The sequence below is a fragment of the Danaus plexippus genome, assembly GCF_018135715.1.
Source record: "Danaus plexippus chromosome 3 unlocalized genomic scaffold, MEX_DaPlex mxdp_25, whole genome shotgun sequence".
Classification (NCBI taxonomy): domain Eukaryota; kingdom Metazoa; phylum Arthropoda; class Insecta; order Lepidoptera; family Nymphalidae; genus Danaus; species Danaus plexippus.
The window spans coordinates 328,781-353,379 of NW_026869844.1; the positions used below are offsets into that span (position 1 = coordinate 328,781).

The 24,599-nt window shown below is 32.7% G+C and overlaps 2 protein-coding genes and 1 long non-coding RNA gene across 3 annotated transcripts in view; 2 read left to right on the forward strand and 1 right to left on the reverse strand.

Annotated features, from left to right (window-relative positions):
• On the forward strand, window positions 1-21,763 carry LOC133320035 (uncharacterized). The gene is made up of 4 exons (XR_009753495.1): window positions 1-81; window positions 163-376; window positions 18,333-18,502; window positions 21,486-21,763. It is a non-coding gene; the product is annotated as an uncharacterized LOC133320035 (long non-coding RNA).
• On the forward strand, window positions 13,025-15,857 carry LOC116767494 (ankyrin repeat domain-containing protein 13C). Its single transcript, XM_032657835.2, has one exon. The coding sequence runs from the start codon at window positions 13,329-13,331 to the stop codon at window positions 14,658-14,660; it is 1,332 nt and encodes a 443-aa protein (XP_032513726.1). The 5' UTR covers window positions 13,025-13,328; the 3' UTR covers window positions 14,661-15,857.
• Window positions 16,766-24,599, reverse strand: part of LOC116767401 (coiled-coil domain-containing protein 39) — a 10,196-nt gene continuing 2,362 nt past the window's right edge. The window contains exons 7-25 of the mRNA XM_032657705.2: window positions 24,420-24,521; window positions 24,093-24,284; window positions 23,491-23,616; window positions 23,277-23,366; window positions 23,071-23,197; window positions 22,893-22,981; window positions 22,667-22,764; window positions 22,271-22,400; window positions 21,484-21,678; window positions 19,849-19,988; window positions 19,708-19,783; window positions 19,277-19,436; window positions 18,851-19,016; window positions 18,614-18,761; window positions 18,320-18,492; window positions 17,734-17,786; window positions 17,372-17,490; window positions 17,197-17,221; window positions 16,766-17,048 (exon numbers count right to left, since the gene is read on the reverse strand). Coding sequence (XP_032513596.2) covers window positions 16,948-17,048; window positions 17,197-17,221; window positions 17,372-17,490; window positions 17,734-17,786; window positions 18,320-18,492; window positions 18,614-18,761; window positions 18,851-19,016; window positions 19,277-19,436; window positions 19,708-19,783; window positions 19,849-19,988; window positions 21,484-21,678; window positions 22,271-22,400; window positions 22,667-22,764; window positions 22,893-22,981; window positions 23,071-23,197; window positions 23,277-23,366; window positions 23,491-23,616; window positions 24,093-24,284; window positions 24,420-24,521 — 2,310 coding nt within the window. The 3' untranslated portion in view covers window positions 16,766-16,947. The remainder of the gene's footprint in view (window positions 17,049-17,196; window positions 17,222-17,371; window positions 17,491-17,733; window positions 17,787-18,319; window positions 18,493-18,613; window positions 18,762-18,850; window positions 19,017-19,276; window positions 19,437-19,707; window positions 19,784-19,848; window positions 19,989-21,483; window positions 21,679-22,270; window positions 22,401-22,666; window positions 22,765-22,892; window positions 22,982-23,070; window positions 23,198-23,276; window positions 23,367-23,490; window positions 23,617-24,092; window positions 24,285-24,419; window positions 24,522-24,599) is intronic.

The following is a 24,599-nucleotide window of genomic DNA, read 5'->3' on the forward strand; positions in this document are numbered from 1 at the left end:
GTACAAGAACCAAGAATATCATGATTTTAGTAAGTAGGCATTAATATAATATTTGAAACAATGACAACATATCTAATGGTTGTAAGTAAATTAGCGTTTCATGAAGATATAAAGAAATTTAGTCTATAATATCCTTTGTTCTAAAACAATGATATCTTTTAGATCGTTCGTAACCGTTTTGTGGTAATGATCTCAGTATAACGATGAGTAATGTATATATACAAATATATATATAACGAGACAATAAATACGCAACAACGATCGATCAACGCTTGTGAAATGTTGAGAATGATTACAAATCTGCCGTCAGTCGGATGCAAGTTGCACTTTCGCAAGCCGTTTGTTCACCAGATGAGGGAGAATTACGCCATGTGAGGTAAATACTTTAATTAATGCTCATTATATTCATTATTCACTAACAACTAAGTTTAATTTGCACACGTCTTATATTAAAACATGTTTTTGTCAACAATGTGGATCTAAGAGAGACATCACAAAGATATATTTAATTAACAAAATAATTTTAATTCATTTCATACTTCAGAAAAATATTAATAAAGTTTAAAAAACCGCTGCATTTGTCGAGAGTAATCAACGTAATATTTTTTTGAAGCTCATTTGTGATATAAATACGTATAATGTTGTATGATACAAAAGTAACAATGGAGAGTGATCGCCCGCCTCCTACCGTTGGAGAGATGGTGGCGGGCGGCTCTAAACATTTTATATCGGCCAAGGCTGAACGTGTACGGAACACGGGTCGCAACAATGACAGCGAGCAGCGTGATAGGCGAGGCGGCTAGAACGACGGTACTAACAACAAATGGCACTGCAGGCCTAACTCCAGCCATATCCACATACCCCACTAGCCTACTTTTGGAAATACGTAGCTTACTGGAATGTGGAATGGAATTATCATATTAATTGTATCAGAGAATCCAACGTCATAAGAAAGGACACAGAATTTATAACATTCTAGAAACTAACGTGGAATCTCAAATGCGATTATGCATATAATCCTGCAAAATTTTCGTACGAGCAAAATGTTTACGTATTTTAACATTATACGAAATACAAAGGCACTAGCAGCATTTGCTGTGGTTAAACAATAAAATCTAGTTAGACCATTTGAGTTACAGCGAGTTTAATCTATCGTAATTTACTTTTATGTCTGACAGCGAACCTAAAAATATTCCATCATAATTATTATCGCCTACAGTGTGTAATGTCATAAAATTTGTAGTCAAAAAGTGCTCGACACTTAATAATTTTGCACACTTTATGGCTGGGTCGTGTTTTTAATTAAAATAAATAAGGGATATCCGGTAAATGGTTCCAGAGATATGAAAATTTCAAAGTATTTCAAAATAATTTCAAAATGTATGTAAAAAACATTATATACGTGTAAATATTTGCGTCGGTACATTCTAACATATGACAACTTCTTGGCTCATGCTTCGACAACAACAATAGTAGTTAGTTCACACAACTTAAACCAAGTTAAATAAAATGCCATTATTTGATTTACACCTCTAAATAAAACATTCATCAAAATGTTCACATATCAAATGAAGAATTGAAATTGTTTTAAATTACTTCGTTTTCAAAATTCTTAATACAATTTTTAGGAAATAAATTAGTAGATATGACTTTATCGTATATTTCTTAAAACAGACATATGTAACATACTCGTATGTCTGAACAATATTTATCGTTATATATATATAAATGACTATATACATATTTTCATTGCGGCAATGTTTCTCCATTTTTGTATTTATATCTTTTCCCGTCGGCGTACACAGATCAAATTACGTAACGCTTTTATAACAGGATATGGAGCATCCAGTAAAAGTAGAAAATGCAAATGAGAAAGTTTTAACGTCGTATCGATTGCACACAGCACAGTTGCTAGTTAGTTGTTTACGAGTTACATTCATTTACAGAACTATTTTTCAATTCCTTTATCGTAATAAACGTGTAACCAATAAACCAAGATTTCCTTTTTTTTCCATTATCACAAGTAACGCGATAATGCAAAATACGCAATAATGTCACTGATATTTCAAGACATGACGATAGAATTATCACGTTACGCTCTTTAACAATAACTAAATTTTAAATTACAACAATTTAGATATGCGAAAGCTGTGTTTTTAGAACGTACAAGGTGCAATGAAAGAGACAGGTTGTTCAAGAAATAAGAAAGCTTACTTAAACTATCATGCAATGTAGAAACATCCAGGGTTGTCAGAGTCTTGCGGAACCGGAGAGAATCTGCGAATGTTATGCTAATAAAAGAATGAGGACTCACTGCCAGTGGAATGGTCCGGTGATGCCATCTTTTAGACGGTCCTTGAGAGAGCGCTGGCGGGAGGGTCCCGGGCCGGGGGGCAACGTACCCGCGCCAGGAGGGACTGCGCCGGAGGGCGCTCGCCCGGGTGATGACATGCCAGTATTAGGAGGAGCGGCCACTATCACATCGGCTCTCACATTAATATACCACTGAATCGCCAAGCACCATTAGAACACGCTGCAACACAATAGACCACCCAAGCCACATAAATAATAAGCTAAGCCACAAAAAACAATATAAATAGAAAGCGTATACAGATAAGCATAGTTGAAGTTTGAAAAATAATGGCAAAAACTGTTTCGGTGATAATGAAAAGCGTGAATGAAAATAATAATACGCGTTTACTGATCATAATCCTTATAAAATTAATAGCAAAGTTGCATTTTCGAACCTTCACACATTCCAACAGGCGCTTATATAACTACGTATACCGGTTCTAACATAAACACAAATATATTAATGACGTAATATTAAATCTCAAGCACCCATTGGCTTGAGGACTACATAAAACTTTATTCAATATGCAAAACCAGTTCTGACTTTGCCGGATTAACACTCCTAACATTATTTACAGCATTTTTTAGATTCAAATCTTATCTGCTGTGTTTTTTATTATCGATGATGTATTTCTTCTTTATAATCTCAATCTTTTGAAATCATTCATTCATATCTAACTACCTACTTAATAATTCTCTTTATTGATATTGAATTCTCATAAAACAATGAAATATATAAATAGATTGCAAACATTAAAAAAGTCGTTCAAGTTACTTATAGTTGACATATCATTAAGTTGTTTGATAGGAATGTTTAAGATGCATACATTTACGACATTCTGTAATCAGAACAAGCTTCATTATTGTGTGATAAAATTCTGTCGATACTAAATAATAATTAACTACATATAGTTATAATATTATTATCTTATCTGTGACGTGAATTCTGAGTGTGATATTTAATATTTTTTATATGATATCAATATTTATATACTCATAAAATATTATATAGCTAGTAATTAATGACATGCGTGTCCAGTCATTAATCACGTAACGGCATTTCGTTACGGAAATAATTATCAAAAATGAAATTTCACGTTAAAAGCAATATCGAAGTCTATTTAAATAGAATATTAAAAAAAAATTAATACATCTAAGGAGATTTTATAGGTTTTTATTATACTTGTCGAATGCGCATGATATAGTTAATATTGGTTATCTTTAACCGACTTCAAAAAATTTGTATCTCAATTTGTATGATTTTTTTTTAAATAATCAATCATAACCTAGAGAATTTACTTTAAATATTGTTTTTAAAAAAAATTCCTAATTCAAATTAAAGTGATTCTGATAATCCACACGTTATAAGTTAATTTATCGACAAAACTAACTTTGCAAATATTATAAACACAAATCAATGGTTTAAAGCAGTTGAGACTCCACCCACTAACACGAACATCAAAAGTAAACAAAACAGTAAAACGATAAAAAGTTATATTATTTAGTTTACTACCATTACTCTCGATGTAATTTAGTTTAGTTAAAATTTTAAATATTCGCAAAAACACTTAAACTAAATTCTATATACGAATGACATATAATTTCTATAAAATTTCTTTTTGTATACCATATCTTTGATTCAGCAGTATTTAAAGTGGAGTGTTAGATGATTTATCTTAAAGCCCACTGGCAAATGACACGTCTTCTTTTAAATTTATCTAAATCTGAATTTCATATATTTTAAAATTTAATATTATAATCATAGTTATTATATAAAATATAATTCTCATCTGACTGGAATATTACGAGTTATTTGCATGTTGTTTATTTTTGTTCGATGTCATTCATAACAATGCATTTATTGTTATCTATGAAACAATAAAGGTAAATGTAGATATTAAATTATTATACAATTATTAATATCATTTAAATTTCCTTAATAAGATATTATGTTACATAGACATTGGGGAAGAAACATCGAATGTAAAATACACCGAAGGGAAGACACGTATTATCCTGTTGAGTAAATCATAGGGCACACTGACTTATTCGCTAGCTGGGAGGAAATGCTCAAACTATCAAGGTTATCCAGGCCACTGTACGGGATAATATCGCCACTTTAGACCAATCCTATTGTCAGTGTATAAACTTGCTCCTCTCTATTGAGTACAGGCTTTAGAATTTCATGCTTGAAACGTATCACAAACTAACGGTGATCATATTTCAATCAAATCAACAATTCAACAAATCAATATTACATTCGAACGAGATGCAAATGAGACACATTTCAACGTTTTATATTTATTATCATCTCATACTTTTTTATGTTATATTCAGAACAAAAACGAAATCCAATATAACAAAAAATTTGATGGATTTTAAATTTATGGCTAAATAGAATTCATTGAGCGTATCTGTGTAGCGGTGACAGTGAAGACTAATGTACATCAGAGCCAGTGAGAGCATTGTGTACCGGGCGACGGAGGCGGTCGTAAGCATTTATCGATCGGCCCTAACCTCAGCCCCCGCAGCAGTGCTTTACGTAACACCAGCTGATCGCACCCACCCCTGTAACCTTGGCAACGAGCTCTACACGCTCCCCCGCACACTCTTTTAAAAACAAATCTCAATACAACAAAACATCCTATAATATATATCTATTCAATATACGTATGCAACGGTTAAGACATCACCTGATCTCTTGATATGTAATACGGCGTTGTCGCTTAATGAATAATAAACTTTGTGTAACGTAACTATGTGATCGTGTACGAGACAATTTCCTGGTCTTTGTGCCAGAACAGGATATCTCTCAACGACATAAACACACCTCTAACTAATAATAATAGCGATAATTGATGACATTATCTTTAATTATTTTAAATCTTGAAACAATAATATATATAGATGCAAGTAAGCCTCGCTTTTGCTTCGTGATACGAACGAAAGGGGAAACAAATAAAAAACTAAAAGCTTGAACTACATTACGGAATGTAGACAGCTTTTGCATTTATACGTATCCAACAGCGAATGACTCCCGGTTGAGGAACGAATTTTAGAATCCTTTAGGTCTTAATACATACCGACAATAATTTAGCATATATACATACATAAGTCAATGGATTAACAATAAAGAATTAACGTTTCTTTTGATTTATGAAATAAAAAAATATCTATCATAATTTTTTTATTTGTAATTAAATTTTTTATCACTTTTTCATAATTGAAACACAAGTTTCATATAATATAGCACATTAAAATCCTATTTGAAATCATAATGACAAACGCTCATCTACAGACTAATGTAACATCTCCCAAACAGTACAGCTATATCTATATCATTGCATTATGAACCCTAAATTGTGACAACGAAAAACACATTCAGATGATTCTAAACAATACTAAGTGATAGTTATGTAATGACGATTCGATGATTAAACTGAACTGAAATAATAAAAAGAAACAATGACAAGAGACATCCTCCTTATGTTTAATGAGAGATGAGGTGCGGAAGCATCTAATGTGGTCCATGCATCGATGCAACGAACCAATGTGCTTTATTAGCATGGGACCGCTGACGGTGGTTATAACAGCATCTCACACACGTCCGCTCCGAGGGCTGGTAACGTGCAACTGAAGTTGTGGGAAAGAGAAACAGCGGGGCCGTAACCCACGGGCGCACTGTGTAGTGTAGTCGGCGCATGACGGACGAGCGCTACCAACCCTTCAACTCATCTCCACACACACGACGACTCGTAGACGTTAGCATTTAAAGAATATCAAACACTCGACCGTCGTTAAATAGAAGTCTCAATAGGAAATTTCTCTTATTGACCTAATAAAAAACTCAAAGATAAATTCGATTATGTAACGAAATAAAATTCAATGTCATTTCTGATGTCACACCACGAATGATGAGTCGTAACCGACATTTACTGTATCTAGAGATGTATGACATTTTTCTGATATATGTATGTACAGGAAACACTAAATCAAAGCGTGAATATAAACACACATATAATATATATATATGAGCAAATTGTAATGTGATATTCTTCAATCTAATCTAATCTACATAAAAAATAAGAATATCACTAGTTTCGAGTTATGTCAGAAAATAATCTATTAAGGGATAATTTTGAATATGACCTCATTATTAATACCAATATCAGTTTTTTTTTGGAACACTGTCAACATGAAAAATACTGTTCGTCAATACTTTTTTTTTTCATAAAACAGCTTATTTCTATCAATATTTAAAGCGTACATTAACATCTGTAAGTTATTCTTATATCACGGTACAAACCACTTATTTTTTACAATTTAAATAAATATCAAAATTAGACGTGAAATTAATTAAATTAGGCGATTTGTGGGATACAAGCAAAATTTTGTAAGAATGATTGAGGTCGAAATCACCTAGTGAAGAATCACTTAACGTTTTTTGAAGAAAAAACCTTGACCCATTCGGTGTCGGTAGTCGGTTCAATACCTCTTTTCACAGAAGGCACCATATGAGGTGCTCGATGCACAGAATAAGAAAAAATACATTAAATAATATTGGTTATTAAAAATATGCATGAAGCACTGTCATTTATGATTTATACTTTTGTGTGCAGTTTTACGAAATAGGCTTTGATTAAGTATATAAACAAATTACTAACCCGAAATAAAAACAAAAGATAGAAACGACGTGGGTATTGTCCTAAACTCTACAAAATAATCCTATGGGTCTCAGTTATTTATGGGTTTCGTATTATTATTAGTGTTGTATAGTGTAAATCACCATTTTAATGAATATAGAGTACCCATTGATAAGACACTAAAACTATTTTATGGACAAAGTATAAAATAAATCAGCATGTAACTAAATAGCATTTGTAACTATGCGAGTGACTGACTGACCATAGAAAGAAATTTTCATCTTTTTTTTTCAATGAAACACTAACTTAAAATTTCAACTTTCATTATTTTCGTTTTTCACTGCTACCTTCAAGTAAACTCCTATCCTATCATATCCATATAGAAGGAATTGCAAAAAAAATATGTATAGGAGCGAATAGCTTTTATTGACCTAATTATGGATGGTCAAAAATGTCAGGTGTCACCTACATAACCACCTGCGTAGCCACCCGTGTAAGTGCAGTGGCAACAATGAGTGTTGGTTGATATAAATCGGGGCGATGGTACAAATTAAAAACATTCTCGCTCGAATCATGGCAAAGATCAGACTTTTTCGATTGAAAGGATTCGTAGAAAGGTTTACGTGGTGTCCTTCAAAAGCCGCAGAGGCTGACGACAGTCAAGAACTAAAAAATTTCTGACGTCAGAAATGCTGACGATACAAATGTCTTTTAAAAACGAAAAAGTGGTATTAAATCAGACATTTTGTTTGCAACCATATTGAATTTACGACGAACCTATTATTGGTAAATTCGTTGGTGAGCGCGTTATATTTATTGACCTTGATGGCATAGTCTTTTTGGGAATGTTGGTTTCCCAAGGGACGGTTAGATCTATTAACACAACACGCTTTAAAATTATGAATACAGAAATGTCTGGTCTGGACACCAACGCACAAATATCCTCTGTTATTTTATATTATTACTCATAAGTATACATCATTATAGTCCAATCCGAGGCCGCTTTAAGGGTTGACGTTTGATTTTGTAGCCCTAATGCCTTCTCTCAAAAAATTATTGATCGCTCGTTTGCGGTGATTTCTTTTTGTACTCTAGTTACCGAAAGAATAACCGCTTCACGTATGATTTCTAAAACCCTATCGTGACGTCACGAGTGTTGATTGCTTTCCAGGAGTATCCTACGTCTCACCAGCAAATGCTTAGCAGTTCCAACTGTCGCTCGTTTTTTCGGTACTCCCATCTTACTAAATTACTCTGATCTTGGAGTGTCACCTGGAACGCACGAATGGGAGGCAATAATCTCCAATGTGGACCCACTCGTTTTGTAGTACTAAACTCATTGTTTGGATCTAATATTTTTATAGAATTCTCGTCTTGCCGATTAAAACACTAATTTATCCGTATCATTGACCTTCTTAGTTGATCTTTACCCTACTCTGTTACTTTGTGCTCCTATCATAAACTGTTTATGGAATTGAAGTTTTGACTCTAGCTCTGGGGCATCTTTTGGGAGTGATGTAAAAACGACATCATGGGATTTCCCCAAGATATGTCTCTTGGAAAATCTTAGGTTTTTATAGAGCCTTTTTAAATTCAACTCAAAACTAACGCGATCCCTGAATAAATAAAGCTCATGAATCAGCCCAAAGTGCGAGCCTGAGCCACAACTTCAACATCTTTGTGACGCTTGCAACTAACTTTGACAAAAGTGTTTTATTAAAATCATAGACGAAGAAAAGCCAATTCGGACGTGATATTAGGTAATTACAGCAGATTCAAACTTTTTTGACGTTACTGATCGATTGGGTTATCTAGCTTGTTGAGATCGTTTAAGCTATCTTACGACCGAGGAATTTAAAAGGAGCTTTTTCCGTAATCGTAAAAACACATTGACCGCCCAACGATAATCCCGGATCGTATGAGGTATTACTTGTATTCCACCTACCGAGACAGACACACACAGGCAGTGACATTTATTTGGTTTTTGTCCGTAATGGGACCATCCAATCACTGAACTTATCTACTTCATCCAATAGTACTCGACAGTGTTTTTGATTAAGTGTCGGTATTGCGATATCGTCAGATTATGTGTATTTTTATTATTACACTTGAACCGATAGCCCAATTTTTTCTCGTTTCTTATTAGTTTATATACTAAAATATTAATTACAATATTAAATATTTTTGTAGACCAATACACTAAACTTGACCAAAATAAATGAATCGAGCGAAATAAAAATGTTTCTTTCATTCCATAAAAATTTAAAGTAATATTTTTTTTACAAATAATTAATAATAATAACGAACTTTCAGATTAACAAAAAATTAATCTCATATACACAAATATATAGATATAAGATACCAAATGAAGCTAAAATTTACTAAAAATTAACATCAAATACCAAGGAATGCATAAGAAATTTACAAAATATAAAACTGTAGTTGATTATTTATTAAAATATTTAAAATCAATATAAAATAAAACATTCAGAGTACAGTTTCATAAATGAAACTAATATATTTTCGGATATACTACGCGGATTTCATTATTTTAAATTACATAATCCCGACGTTTCGGTTACTTTTGCTGAATAATACTCGCGAAAGTCTTAGATCTCATTCAGAGTACAGTTTGTAGAGTTTTTCTTATACCATGCATCAAACCTGATATATTAACATACTGTTATAAGGGACTCCATCGGTGCCATATTAATTAAAATATACAATTATTTCTATAACTGATTATAATTAATTACTATACTAAACCACTGGAATTTTGTATTGGCAACATTTAAATATCAACTTTTCTTTGATAACTATAAATACTGGCTTCTACCATTTTTTAGGACATTACTGGAATTAATGCTGAACATTAAAAATCAACACTGAAACTGAACCTCGAATACTATATACAAAACATGTTGTCAGACAATAAAATTTACTTCACAAAACGATACTAAAAATTTGTTCACCAATGCATATTTTTTTTTCACATTGAATATCCCATTCGATGATGATTTCATTCGAACATATTAACGAGATAATATTTAAAAACATTAGTAAGTAACAAAAATAAAAACATCTTTGTGATATGGTTGATTTCATTAAATTTTTTTTATCAAAGCAATGTATTATCAGTCAACAGAAATAAACCGTTATCTGCAACATGACGGACATCTGTTTGGAAGCTGGTGTTTGTTTTTTTTTTCCACTTAAAACATCAACCATCTGTTACACGGAACTTTAGTTTTGATGAATAAAAAGAAGTTCGTACATAAACTGAGAAAAAAAAATCCACTAACTGACACATGAAATTATCATATGCATAAAATTAATGTTATAAAAAGATAGTTATGTCAACATCTGGTATATAGAATTTATTTGCTGCTTCTTTAACCATAGTGTATTAAATAACTTTGGTCACGAAACCTGATAACGATGGTAAGCCAATATTATATGACTGTCTTCAATAACAACTGCATATGAATTTTTATTGTTAGATATACTTCTGAAACATTCTTTACACAAGTTTTCAACAACTGTGATGTCATTTAAATTCAATGAAACCATTTTTTCTATTTAAACTTTTATTCAATGATATAGAGATGGTCTATTGATTGGGTAGATCATGTATTCAATATAATTGTACTGAATTGAACTTCGACCAATAGGAATTTTAGACCAGAAGAGGTGTAAATAAGCCATCTGTGAGGTGGACTGTAGGACATGAATGTTGCATATTTGTTACATTTAAAAATACTTAGACGAGTCATACAACAAGATATCTATACACATTTTCCTGGTGAGCAAATGGAAGGTCACATGAAGGGAGTTCTCAAAGTATAATGATGTGACACCGACCCATTTATATCTTAAAGACAATTTCTCTTATAACTTCACACTACAATTCATAAATAACACCTAATAATTCCTCTTAATGTCCGATAGTCACATGCCCTATATCATGATTGTTTTGTATATAACAACTAATCTTGACATAACATATAAAAACATGATAAAATATTTCTAATATCTCCTTAAACATAATTTCACATTCAAAAACCACTTTTTATATGCATAAGTAAGTATATATTTGGAAATGTAAATTAGAAAATGAAATAATTTGTTAAATTTAATATTTTTTTGTCACAGATACTACATATTTTTATAAACTATAGATTCGATGGATAAATTAAAACATTACTAAGATAAAATTTTCAAATAGGTATTTCTTTTGCAATAGTTCCAATATTTAAATTTAAAAGAGTACTCATATCTTAGTGTAAAATGTATGCAATTGTGGAAAAGGGCAATTTAATATATATTAAGGGTAATAAGATCATATTTTAATTAAATATATTGAAATTAAAATATGTATAAGTTAACATTTAAATTAGGGTTGTCTTAGATCAATATAAGTTGTAATAAATAATACTTGTATGTATTTTATTTGTAGGCTGCTACATTTTAAGCATTAATATTCAATTTAAGTATGTTTGCATAACATTCTTTTAATGATTTCTCATTTCTAATGATTATTACATTTCATGCACACAATAATCTACAAGTCTTCCTGATTCCAACCATTAAAATACTTACTCAGCACCTTTCTATAATATCACAAAAAATACTACGGTACGAATAAAAAAATTGATACTTACATGTTCTTTGTTATTGATGTTTCTACATATGACGGTCCTGATGATCACTCTATTTTGTTTACAAAGTCAGAAGCAGGAAAACATTACGCACTAACACCGGCAATTCAAATAAATATAAATGATTATAGAGTTATCATAAAAACACTGCTGTTAAAATATCTATTACCAATAAATATATTTTTTAAGTAATTGAAAAGCAGTAGCCAATAATATTTTCTTTAATGCAATTATTTTAAACCGGAATCTTGTCTATTTTTCGAGATATCTTTTTATAAATACTATTTAAAAAATGAAAGATAAGTTAAACTGTTCTTGACGCACATTCACGCAAATAACATTTTAAAATTTAAACACTACAGAATCTTTTACTTCTGCGCGTATTTGTCAATTTTCTTACCATTGACACAACCTACGCTTGAAAACAAAAAATTATGCAATTCAACGCCATCTAGCGTCCAATTATTTAGTGATGACTTTCATTAAAGTAACGTTCGGTAATAATGATTATTTTAAAACCATACAGGAAACAAAAATAAGAACTTCCGTAGATTAGAAAATAAAAATTGAAAAATATTAAATAAATATTTCGATATTAGTAATGCAAATCCAACTTAAGTAAATATGTTGATTTATAAATGTTGGTAGTTTTGTTTTGGCTGGTAGATAGTGTGCTGCTAGTAGAAATTTTTTTTTTTGTTCATATGTATTTAAGGTTTATCAATCATAAGAGGGTGAATCTTGTTATCCATGCTGCGCAGCTTTATACTGGATTTATTGAACAAACTAAATTTTTTATTACAATTGAGTTTTTTCTTTGTGTATAATAATTTTTTTTTTGTCTTCTGAATTTTTACAGTTACAAATAAATACGAATAAAATAAAATGTGACAACAATTAAAAGCTTTTTATACTTTTTAATACGACAAACGTTGTCAGTATTGATCCACTTTAAGTCATTAAAACACTGACGAGGCGTAAAGCATCGTAAAATCAAAATAAAATTAGAAAAATACATGATACCGATATTTACCACAATATATATCTTTTCTAATTTTAATAACTTATATATCTTATAGCTTATAATTTTAGCTAACCTACTAATCCAAAGTTAGAAAAAAAGTTATCCGTGTCTAAGTATATATTTATTTTAGTAAGGAGTGATTTTAGCATATTTAAATTGAACATGAAGTGGTGAAAAATTAACCTATTTGGGAAAATATTTTCTTAAAATAAACAAATTTAAAAAGTAGCTAAATTGCTTGACATGAGATTAATAAGGATGGTTAAGAGAGCATGTTTGGATTTTTTTTAATTTTGTTTTCCACATGAACACCGCTAACAAATGTCAATATTAAATTGATCAAAACGTCATATCACATATGTCGCTGTCAGCCAATCTTTTGCAATCGTTACTTCGATTTGTTTAATAGATTTAATTAATTCAATACTGATATAATATATAACTATGTTGTTTTTATTCTAAATTAAAAAGTTTACTTAATGATTTTCTAATTTCGTCGGAAAAACGTTTAATCATGACTAGAAAAAAATGTTAAAATTGGAAGTGCTGTTTTTTATTGTAATCTTATCTTATTGATTAGAAAATCAGTATTTGTGTTTTATAATTGAGTGTTATATTTAGTTAAAGTGATGGTGTAAAAACACAAACGAAATGTCTGAATTGATATGTAGCAGCGAAAATGAAGTTTATCCACTTCACGAATGTGTTTTTATGGGAGACGTGCGAAAATTGTCGTCTTTACTAAGGTTCAATGATGTGACAAGAAAAGATAAACATGGAAACACAGCACTGCACCTTGCTGTTATGCTAGGTCGCAAAGAATGCGTGCAACTTTTGTTAGCTCATGGTGCGCCGGTAAAGGTTAAAAACCTTGCAGGATGGTCCCCTCTTGCAGAGGCCATCAGCTATGGCGATCGCCAAACTATATCCTCTCTGGTACGCAAACTGAAACAGCAAGCTCGTGAACAGATGGAAGTCAGAAGACCAGATCTTATAAGGGCTTTGTCACAAATACAGAACTTTTATATGGAATTAAAATGGGACTTTCATTCTTGGGTACCGCTTGTGTCCAGAATATTGCCATCTGATGTATGCAAAATTTACAAATCGGGTTCTGGTATTAGATTGGATACAACACTAGTAGACTTTACTGATATGAAATGGGAAAGAGGGGATGTGTCATTTATTTTTAAAGGTGATAAACCTCCAAGTCAGTCACTAACAGTTCTGGATAACAAGGTCAAAGTGTACCAACATGTCCGCTATGAGGAAACAGAAAATGAAATAGAGGATGAAGTGGACTTGCTTATGTCAAGTGATATACTTGCTGCACAAATGTCAACCAAAGGCATCTCATTTTCTAGAGCTCAGTCGGGTTGGATCTTTCGTGAGGACAGGAAGGAGACTGTTGCTGGCTTATATAAAAGTAATATTTACACTATTTCAGGCCTCGTTTTAGAGTCACGAAAGAGAAGAGAACATTTATCAACTGATGATTTGCAAAAAAATAAAGCAATTATAGAAAGTTTAACTAAGGGTAACACACAAAACTTGGACACCAATGGTGAGCCAGTGAGAAGAGCATCTCTGAACCCCCCGCCTGAGAGTAGCATTGACTGGGAAACATACATATCATCATCCCCTGGAGAGTACCCCGGTCTAGGAAGGGAGCTTGTGTACAAAGAATCATCCAGGAATTTCCGAGCCACAATTGCTATGAGCGATGATTTTCCTCTGAGTGTTGATATGCTGCTAAATGTGCTTGAAGTCATAGCACCTTTTAAACACTTTGCAAAATTACGTCAATTTGTAGCAATGAAACTGCCAAAGGGTTTTCCAGTCAAAATAGACATACCCATCCTCCCAACTGTAACTGCAAAAATTACATTTCAAAAATTTGAATTTCGTGATAATATTCCGGATGAGTTGTTTGTGATACCTGAAGACTATGTAGAAGATCCATTACGTTTCCCTGATTTATGACGCTTTGATATTCTAATGCTGTTTCAAATTAGTGAAAGACCAATTTGGCAAAGTGAAGTGAAATGTCGTTGTGCATGTTGCGCTAAGGGTAATGAGCACACCAGGGCTAGACATGGTCTTCTCACTATTGAGATTCCCATGTTATTTGGCCTCGGTAGTTCTTATTCCAGCCACTACATCATCCTTGTCGAGTAGCTAAATTTTAGTATAAATTTGTAAATTTAATAGCATGTTGTTTTATTGTGTTAGAGTAAAGTAGGTAATTTAAAACTATTAGTTTATTTATTTCTTTTATAAAGACTAAAAAAAAATTAAATAACAAAATGTGTGGTTTGTATTAAATTGATGTTTAAGTGTGTATGTATATTTTGTGACTGTAATTTATGTGTGAGCAAATAATTCTGTGTATATTTTCATATTTTTCTTTGAAAACTTCCAAGTAATTTTCTTGACTTTAAGTATTTTTTTTTTTATTATATCTTAAATTTACTGGATTAAATGATTTTAATTTAATTTTCTATCAATTAATTTATATTTAGGCATTCTATTTATATGTGATTTTATTTATCAAAGCATGTAAAGATAGTTAAATTTAGAACACATGGTGTCGCCCCAATTTCAAATGGCCCTAATTTGTTGCAATTTACTTATGTTGGCCTATTAGTCACATGTATAAGGAGTACATTATGCAAAACTTTCTGTAATATTTATGCACTACGTACTATTGGATACAAAGATAGTTACTTTTGATGTGAATATTGAATGTCATGACAACGTGGTATAATTAGATACAGTAGGTTATATAATATCAGTAGTATAACTTCTTAGTATTAGCATCCTTAATGGGTTTCCAAACTTTTAACCCAGACATTTCAAAGTCCTTGTGCCTTCAGAATATATCTGTAGGGTATTTACACACGAAATACAACTTTGGAGATGGTAACATTTTTAGGACATTCCCCTTTTAGAATATATCTGTAGATACATTTATACGTTTAATGTGAGTGTCTATGATAAAATTTACACATATAATCAAATGCATCTTAATGATTTGACAATAATTATGTTCCCTACCAACAAATGTATTATTCTTTGTTGCTCATAAAAGAAATTTGTGTTTAGAAGATAACATTTCATGTATTGTGAATCCATTGGTTTTAAGAATTTTGGAATGTTTAAATAAATTGTAATAAACAATGAAATGGAAGTTACATATTTTCAATTATCTCCTTTTTTAAGGTTACAATATTTTCTTCAAAACATACATAAAATTCAATTTTACATATTACATACTTTTAACAATTTCAAAGAATCTTTGAAAGCTTTAGTTGTGAAATAAATAATCAGAACTATCTCATTCGTCGTCTTCGACGACATTATACAACATTACTAAATATTACTTCCGATGAGTCCTTACTAGTTCCTCATATCTATTTCTTTGTTTTTGAAGTGAAACTTCTTCCAACAAGGATGCATTAAACGTTTAACGCTCTGAAGGGGGGGGGGGGGTTAAAATAGACAGAGCAAGAGGGAATACGTGGCGCTGAAATGTTAATAAAGTTTTTCTTAAAGATATACTAAAATTTCTTCAAAATGAATACCTACTCCTTCCTATTTTCATTCAAACATTAAGAAGTTTCACTTCTTCCGCGCGGAGGGACTCCACGCACGATTAATTTTTTAATGATACTCGTCTATTAATCTTAAAACATAATACACATTATTCAATACTTTCTATGTACGTGACTTGATCGTCGTGATCGTGTAGAACGTCAGTGCTTCAAACTGTTAAGAAATCTAGAAATCTCCCGAACGATATCAAACATCGTCACCATAAATTACATAAAACAATCATAATATTCATCAAACAAATAAAAAATATATTATTATCATTCATGTATTTTAGTTTAACATCACATTGACTAGGATTTATAAATTCTAGATAGTTGGATATAAAGAGCAGTTTTAAAATGTGTACCTAGATATGTTATAGCTTTCCAATAGTAATATATAGGGGTGGTCGAATAATGAAAACCTTTATCCAAAATGCTATATATTAAAAAAAAATTGAATATGTCATTTAGACATTAAAAAAAAACACAGCAGAATAAAAATAAATTTATTTCAGATAATGAGTTAAATTCAAAAATTTAAATATATATTGTCGCAAGTACAATATTACTCGAATTCAATTATGGTTAGGAAATCTCAGTCTTTCGTCCTAAAACACAGATCAGAATACATCATCATATCATGAGATGTTTCATATAAATTGATGGCAGAGTATTTATCTCAGCGACCGTCGGGGAACCACAGCCGGGAGTTGTTGGGGCTCTGATGTTGCCATTCCGAGAGTCACCACCCGCAGAGATATTGAAGATCGGCGAGCTATACAAAATATATAATTATAGTATAACAAACAGATTGATCTAATACGCGTTTTATTTTTCAATCTATTTGTTTACTTTACACATTCAATGAATTTTTTTAATATGTAAAATAATTTTCATTGCAAAATATTTTAAATACAATTTACCTTGTTCGCGAATGTCATCAATCAACTGAAAGACAAATCACAGTTATTAGCAAGTAATTACGTAGGCAAATTAGTAGTTAAGTTAATTAGTATATAGTGAATTAATTTCTTTTGTTTGCGTGACTGTACTTCAATGTATGTAAATTGTTATGGACTCGTTGTCTTTCGCACTAACCGCGTGCTCTTGCACTTTCGGCGCTAACATTCGCCTGAATGCTGCGAGCCGCCGCGTGTGTCCCGTGGCGACGCTCACACCGCTGCCGCTCGACGTGGCGGACGAAGAGAATACGCTCTCTTAAATACAAACATGTTATTGTTTTTAACCGATGCTAAAAAGTTTTGAAGCTGATCATTATAAGTTGGCACGTACTTTTTTTTTTATTAATAATAGCTAATATTATCAAAAGCTATTGTTTCCACTGTTATATATTTTAGTTCATTAACAGATTTTTTTATAAAGTTTTAACATAATCCCTTTTATTTAAAAATTGTACTTGTTTGTAGTCAAAACTAATAAGGTATTGACTTTAATTGTACCTTCAACTACAGCAGGCCGTTCCTTCGCTGCGGATTGGGCATCAGCTATCATTCTGAAAACATAACAATGCCTATGTTATTTTTCTTTATAGAGACTATAGTAAAAGTTGATATTTTCCCGTTAATATTCAGCAAGGTGTTAATTAAAACAATTTAATTGAATTGGTATTAAATTCCTCACAGTTATATCACTGTAAGAAATATTTAAATATGATAATATATTTTCGCATGACTCCCATAACACAGATATGATGTGGTTACAATCTGTTATGGCTATATCTTAAAAAGCTCATAGATCTCATGTTCGAGATGCAGTTCAGTCTCGTTTTATAATATTGAGCGTTACTTCAGTTACGTCCTACAATGTGCCAGTGTTATAGTTATCAAATACCTAAATTTTGTCTATACAAAATTACAATGGTTCAGTATTATAATTAATTATGATCAGTCATAGAAATAATTCTAAGGATTACAGTATATTATAATGAGTACGGCACGGATGGCGCCACTTGTAACACTAAGCTATAGTCGCCTGACACCAACATAAACGAGATGGTTCCGTAAGGTACGTTTCATTATTTCTCACTTTTGCACTATAGTATCAAGTCGTCTCTGGTGTGGCGCTAGAAGCGTGTGAATCCTCTTCGCTGCCAACATGGCGGCGAACTGTGACGCTGCGTCAGATCCCCCCACCACATCAGACAGGGACACGAGCGCGTTGTATGCCGCCTCACCGTAGTTACGCACCCAGAGTGATAGCTGGAAATTGGTAATTGGGATTGTTTATTATAGTGAACATTTAATTTAAATCAATAAATATTTACGTATCGTCTTTTTAGAAAGGATTATTTGTCTTATAATTTTAATACAATTATGATACCTGAAATATTCGCCAATCATCCGCACCCTCTACCAGTCTCTTGGCTCTGCGCGCGTTCGTCTTAACGATTTCATGTGCCTTTTGCAGCCGACCCTCTTGTTTTTCCAATCTATCTCTAACACTCTCCAACTCACTCTCACAATCTGATCTGTAAGTATAAAGATTAAAAGACATCAAGAGATTTAAGGCCACAATATGGTGTTATTATATTAAGTGAATAATTTATTTTGTGTTTACTCTCTGGCTGTTAACTGCTTGCACTTATCGCTAAGCATTGTCAGACGGGAACTGAGCTCTGAGACGGCTTGTTCAGATTCAGCGATTCTAGCATTAAGTTTTTTTAGTTCATCCCTTTTGGCGTAATACGTAGTGTTGAGATCAGCCACTTCCTCCATTTCCGGGGCTATAAATAAAATATAAAGTCTAAAATCACAAACACATATTAATAAAAAAAAATCTGAAATTTTTATTTTCATAACATCTTATATTTTTTAAATATACTATAAAAGTCTGTGATATCATTTATAATTTCTGACAGTATCACTATGTATTTACGTGAGACTGTATTTATTAGTTTGTGTGAGTCCCTCGTATCGTTCGGGACACACCCACACATGCACACATTGCTAGCAGTGTTTTATGTTTGTATGTGTGAGTTCTTACTATCATCAGCTAGTGGCGCCACATTGTGTAGGAAGTGCCTGTGCGCTGCATGCACGACCCTCAGCGTGGCCTCTAGCGCGGAGATGTCTTTCTCTCGTCTCCCAATGTCAGCATCCAGCGCCGCGCCACGCTCGCGTAACTCCGCACGCTCCGCTGCGAACTTATCAAGACAAGATAAATAAATAACAATTGATTATTAAATTAATACCTTCAAGGTTTATTGAATGCTTGTACTAAGAACCATATTCATATTGAAGTAGTTTTCTAGATAATTTGAGAATTTCTAAGTGTTATATTACAAAAAAATTTAACAGTTCGACAAAGTCAATTGAGACAGTGATTGCATTTTTACCATAATTTGTGCAGATGCAACTTAATATTTCCCTTATTCGTATAACTTTTAGACGATTTATCGTTTCGTATGATCATACCTTAATCTTGAAGAATGTGACAGACATTTGTTGGCCCGATTCGTCCTTACCCAGGGATGCGATGAAGATGTCATATCTGGCATAGTAATAACATTATTAATTACCATTTCTCCATACAAATGACCTTTAACCCACAGTTACCTCTTGATAAGCTGCTCTATTCTTTGTTCCCTTTCTCGTATATCACTCTTCAGTCGTCCGCAGTCCTCTAACAACGCTCGTCTTTGTACAGCGAACATGTCACGACGAGCTGCGATTTCCACCAGTCTCTCGTTCATGGCCTTTATTAAAATTAACCAGAAGAAAAATCACATTTAATAAATATTTATTCTGTTGTATGTATGCGTGAATTATGTCATCAGAGTTAAGTAGTGTACAGAAGTACTGTTTAAAAACTGATTGGTGTTTTTTTTTGTAAATGTTTTTTCGGCTTGGATACGAGTCCTTATATAAACTGGAATTATGATGTGTTGCTAGTAAAACGATTGTCTAATCAACTGTCATAATTAATTCGAAATAAATTCGATTCTAAGGTATACAGCCGAATTAACGTCAATGTTGCTAGTTATAATATTAGAAATGGCATTTTGACAATTGTGGTTTAGTTTTCACCTGTATAATATACGAATAATTGTGAATTTTATATATGTGTGACTACGAAAATAATATTGTGGAATATACAGGATCAATTCTTAAATCATAATTCTTAAAAATAGTGTTATTACTTAGCAAATATATCAGTCCAAGCAGGATTTAAAGATGGAAATTTAAGGACATGGAGCTAGCATGAAAAATTAAGGGATGTCGAGTGTCTGGATAAGCCCATTAGAATATAATATGGATTGCTCATTTTAACGATTCGATTTTATAAAAATTGTGTTTTTCGAATTTACTTGACTTTAACAGACACTAACTACTGATTAAAATAATCGAAAGGTACACTGGTACTACAGAGGTACTGGTACTACAGAGGTACTGGTACTACAGAGGTACTGGTACTACAGAGGTACTGGTACTACAGAGGTACTGGTACTACAGAGGTACTGGTACTACAGAGGTACTGGTACTACAGAGGTACTGGTACTACAGAGGTACTGGTACTACAGAGGTACTGGTACTACAGAGGTACTGGTACTACAGAGGTACTGGTACTACAGAGGTACTGGTACTACAGAGGTACTGGTACTACAGAGGTACTGGTACTACAGAGGTACTGGTACTACAGAGGTACTGGTACTACAGAGGTACTGGTACTACAGAGGTACTGGTACTACAGAGGTACTGGTACTACAGAGGTACTGGTACTACAGAGGTACTGGTACTACAGAGGTACTGGTACTACAGAGGTACTGGTACTACAGAGGTACTGGTACTACAGAGGTACTGGTACTACAGAGGTACTGGTACTACAGAGGTACTGGTACTACAGAGGTACTGGTACTACAGAGGTACTGGTACTACAGAGGTACTGGTACTACAGAGGTACTGGTACTACAGAGGTACTGGTACTACAGAGGTACTGGTACTACAGAGGTACTGGTACTACAGAGGTACTGGTACTACAGAGGTACTGGTACTACAGAGGTACTGGTACTACAGAGGTACTGGTACTACAGAGGTACTGGTACTACAGAGGTACTGGTACTACAGAGGTACTGGTACTACAGAGGTACTGGTACTACAGAGGTACTGGTACTTCAAAGGTACTAAAATGTATTCAATACAACTATATAGTTATAGAGTTAAGTGTTGAATATGTAATGATGGTAACCCTACAGCCTCGAGCTGCAGCCTCTGGTCGTCCAGTGTGTAAGCGGTGTCGTTGAGGCCGTACAGGCCGCGGGTCGCGTGCGCCACCCTCAGCCTCATGAGAGCCTCCTCCACCCGCAGCTTGCGCCACGCCTCCCGACGAGCCTTCACCTCCTTATCGCCGCCGGATACGTTCAGCATCGACGTCTTCAGCCGACTTTGCTGGAATTAACAATCATATTGTATTAGAGGAAATCATCTATGATGGGTTTTGTGAAGTTATACTAATAAACGCGATTGGAATGTCTGTTTGTTATATTATGACAACCGTTTCTTACTAAATGTACCTGAATGTACAATGTATATAAGTATGTATATATAGTTTTTATTTTTGTCAAACTATTTAAATCAATATACGAAACGCCTGGACTAATCACGACGGAACTTTACAGTCAAAGGGTTAACTTATGCTACCTTGTTTTAGAATAATTGTTTATATTTAACAATATACATAATTAAATTATGCTTATTGAACGCGGGCAAAGTCACGGGCACAGCTAGTCGGTAACTAAAATATTAAAAATCATACCAATATATAGTTTTGTGCCATTTTATTATTACTATTAGTTAGACACTAAATTGTTTCTCTTAAAAATAAAACGAATACATTAAAATATATAATGAATTTAAATGATTGAATTATTATAATTTGGGGACGCATTATATGGCACCACAGTTTTAATATCAGGAATGTCCTCTAATATATTAATTGTTCTGTAAGTGATGTTCCAGGTCTGCCTCATATATCACTAACCAGCTTAGTGTGTTCTAGCCCCTTATGGTCCAGTTCTCGGGACAGCCTCCTCATGTCATCGTGAAGTCGCGCCGAGTGTCGCTCCAGTAGCGCCACCCGAGCCCCGTGGCGGGACAACACATCCTTTAATCTGTTCATTATAACACACATTATTTACCGTTGGATATTAAAATTATGCTGTAGAAAATTTAACAATGATATACTATTTTTCAATATTAATTATATAAATAGCTCATCTAAATATATACAATTTTATAAACGACTCTAAATGAAACAAATATGATATTAATTTATAAATATAATGTTTGTATATATTACATAATCATTAAATATCTCTCTCTCTCTCTCTCTCTCTCTCTCTAAATATATACATTATCTATTATTAATACGTATTACCTATTCTCCCTATTCAGTAATTCCGCAGAACACTCTCTCTCAGCCTGTGCACCTTCCATGTGAGACACCCTCGCACCTATTGTCTCTACTTGGTAACACTGTAATAAATTAAAAATACATATACAATATACAAAATAAATTAATATACAAAATCTTATTTAGATCTAACTAAACTAGTGCTTTGTTTAGTTCTGTGCTTTATATTATAAATTTATTGTAAACATACAATAGCATACAGAGATTCCTTTTGACTCTGTAGATTTCTTTCCACTCCATGTTGTTTCGTGTCTAACTTGCTCATTATTGCTTTAGAGGCTGTAATTTTGTATAGAGTATAGAATTATTCTTATAGCATTCCATCTATTATCTGTCACCAGTTGCCGGTCAGAAAGTAATTAGCGTACCTTTTAGTTGCATATGAAACAGCTTCTCCTCGTTCTGGAGCGTCAATAACTTCTGTTGTTCTATAAACGAGCAATGCATAGCGCGTTGTTGGTTCACAGTCAGCTGACTCGCGAAACGTTCCTCCTCCTGAGTTGTTATAATTCACAATAAATTAATAACATAAAAAAATCATATTACTTTATGTATGCCACAGTTGTATACTTGCATTCAACATATCCTCCAACTCTTTGGCACGTTTTTCTGAACATTTTGATTTATCTGTGGATTCAGCTAGTTTTTCTTTCAGTTCTCTGATCTGAAAATTTATCAAAGATATATTTATAGATATGTATATACATTTATGTAAATATATGTATATATTATATAAAATTTAATATTCTGTGTAGTTTTTTGAACAGAGTGTATTAGGAATGTAAGACCTTAGTTGAAAGTGTTTGTAGAGCGACATCTTTCTTATGTTGGTCTTCAAAGAGCTGTCTATTCTCCATATGTAACTTCTCAAGGCATATATTCAAGTTGCTGAGTTCCCGCTGCAAGCTGTGGACCTGTAAAATATGACTCATTTAATGTATAGTTTATTAAAGCCATTGTATTTCTAGTTACACAAGTTTTTGTCTGACTGTTAATGCCACTTTCTTGAAGTCATGTCAAGCAGGCGATAAGACATGTGTTGAAAGCCTTGTTTTTGATACATAAGCCTGAACCTTTGTTTTTTATTATTTCATTTAAGAACCAATTTTTCTTCCAAGCACAGTCTATACTTTTACATGGAGTCTGCTGGACATGAGGTTTGTTTTACGCAAATAGTCATTAACTTATTCACTACTGGTTCCGTAACTCATAGGCATCTATTGCTTTTTGTTGAGATACTTTTCTTATACTCATCAAATATACATATATTATGATTTTCCTCAAATGAAAAGAATATATATATAATAAGGAAAAAAGTATTATAATGATTGACTATATAGATTGTTCAATAAATGTCAACTATAAAGAACTATTATCTTAGCCTTATCACCTCACTATCTAGTGATGTGTTCATATCAAGAGTCTGTTGGTATGCCAGCCGCGTGTTGCTCAGTGTTTGCATTATGGCCATATTCTCTTTGACAGCATCAGCATTATGTCCCTGTTGCTGTTGGCAGAATGTCTGCTGCAAGCGACAATGCTCGGCGAGATTGTTTGCCTCCGCTTCTAACACAGCATAGTCCTGAAATATTAAAAAAATAATAAAAACTCAATAAAAGAAACTGTTTGCAAAAAAAAATTATATTTGAGCAATAATTTGTTGAATACACATGCTACTTGAAACCTCAACAGAATTGCAATTGGTGGAAATAATCACCTCTCTAATGTGTCTTATGTCTGTATCCCGTTGGCGTAAATTTTCTACAGCACCGGCCCACATATTCATCATTTGTTTTCTTTGTTCCATACCCTCCATCACCTAATGACCAAATTATTTATTTATTTATGCACAACACTTAAAACTTAAAATTATCTCTATAAGCGATCTCTTCAAGTT

What these genes read in the sequence shown, in the direction of transcription:
- LOC116767494 (XM_032657835.2), top strand. Translation starts at nt 13,329, where the DNA reads ATGTCTGAATTGATATGTAGCAGCGAAAATGAAGTTTATCCACTTCAC.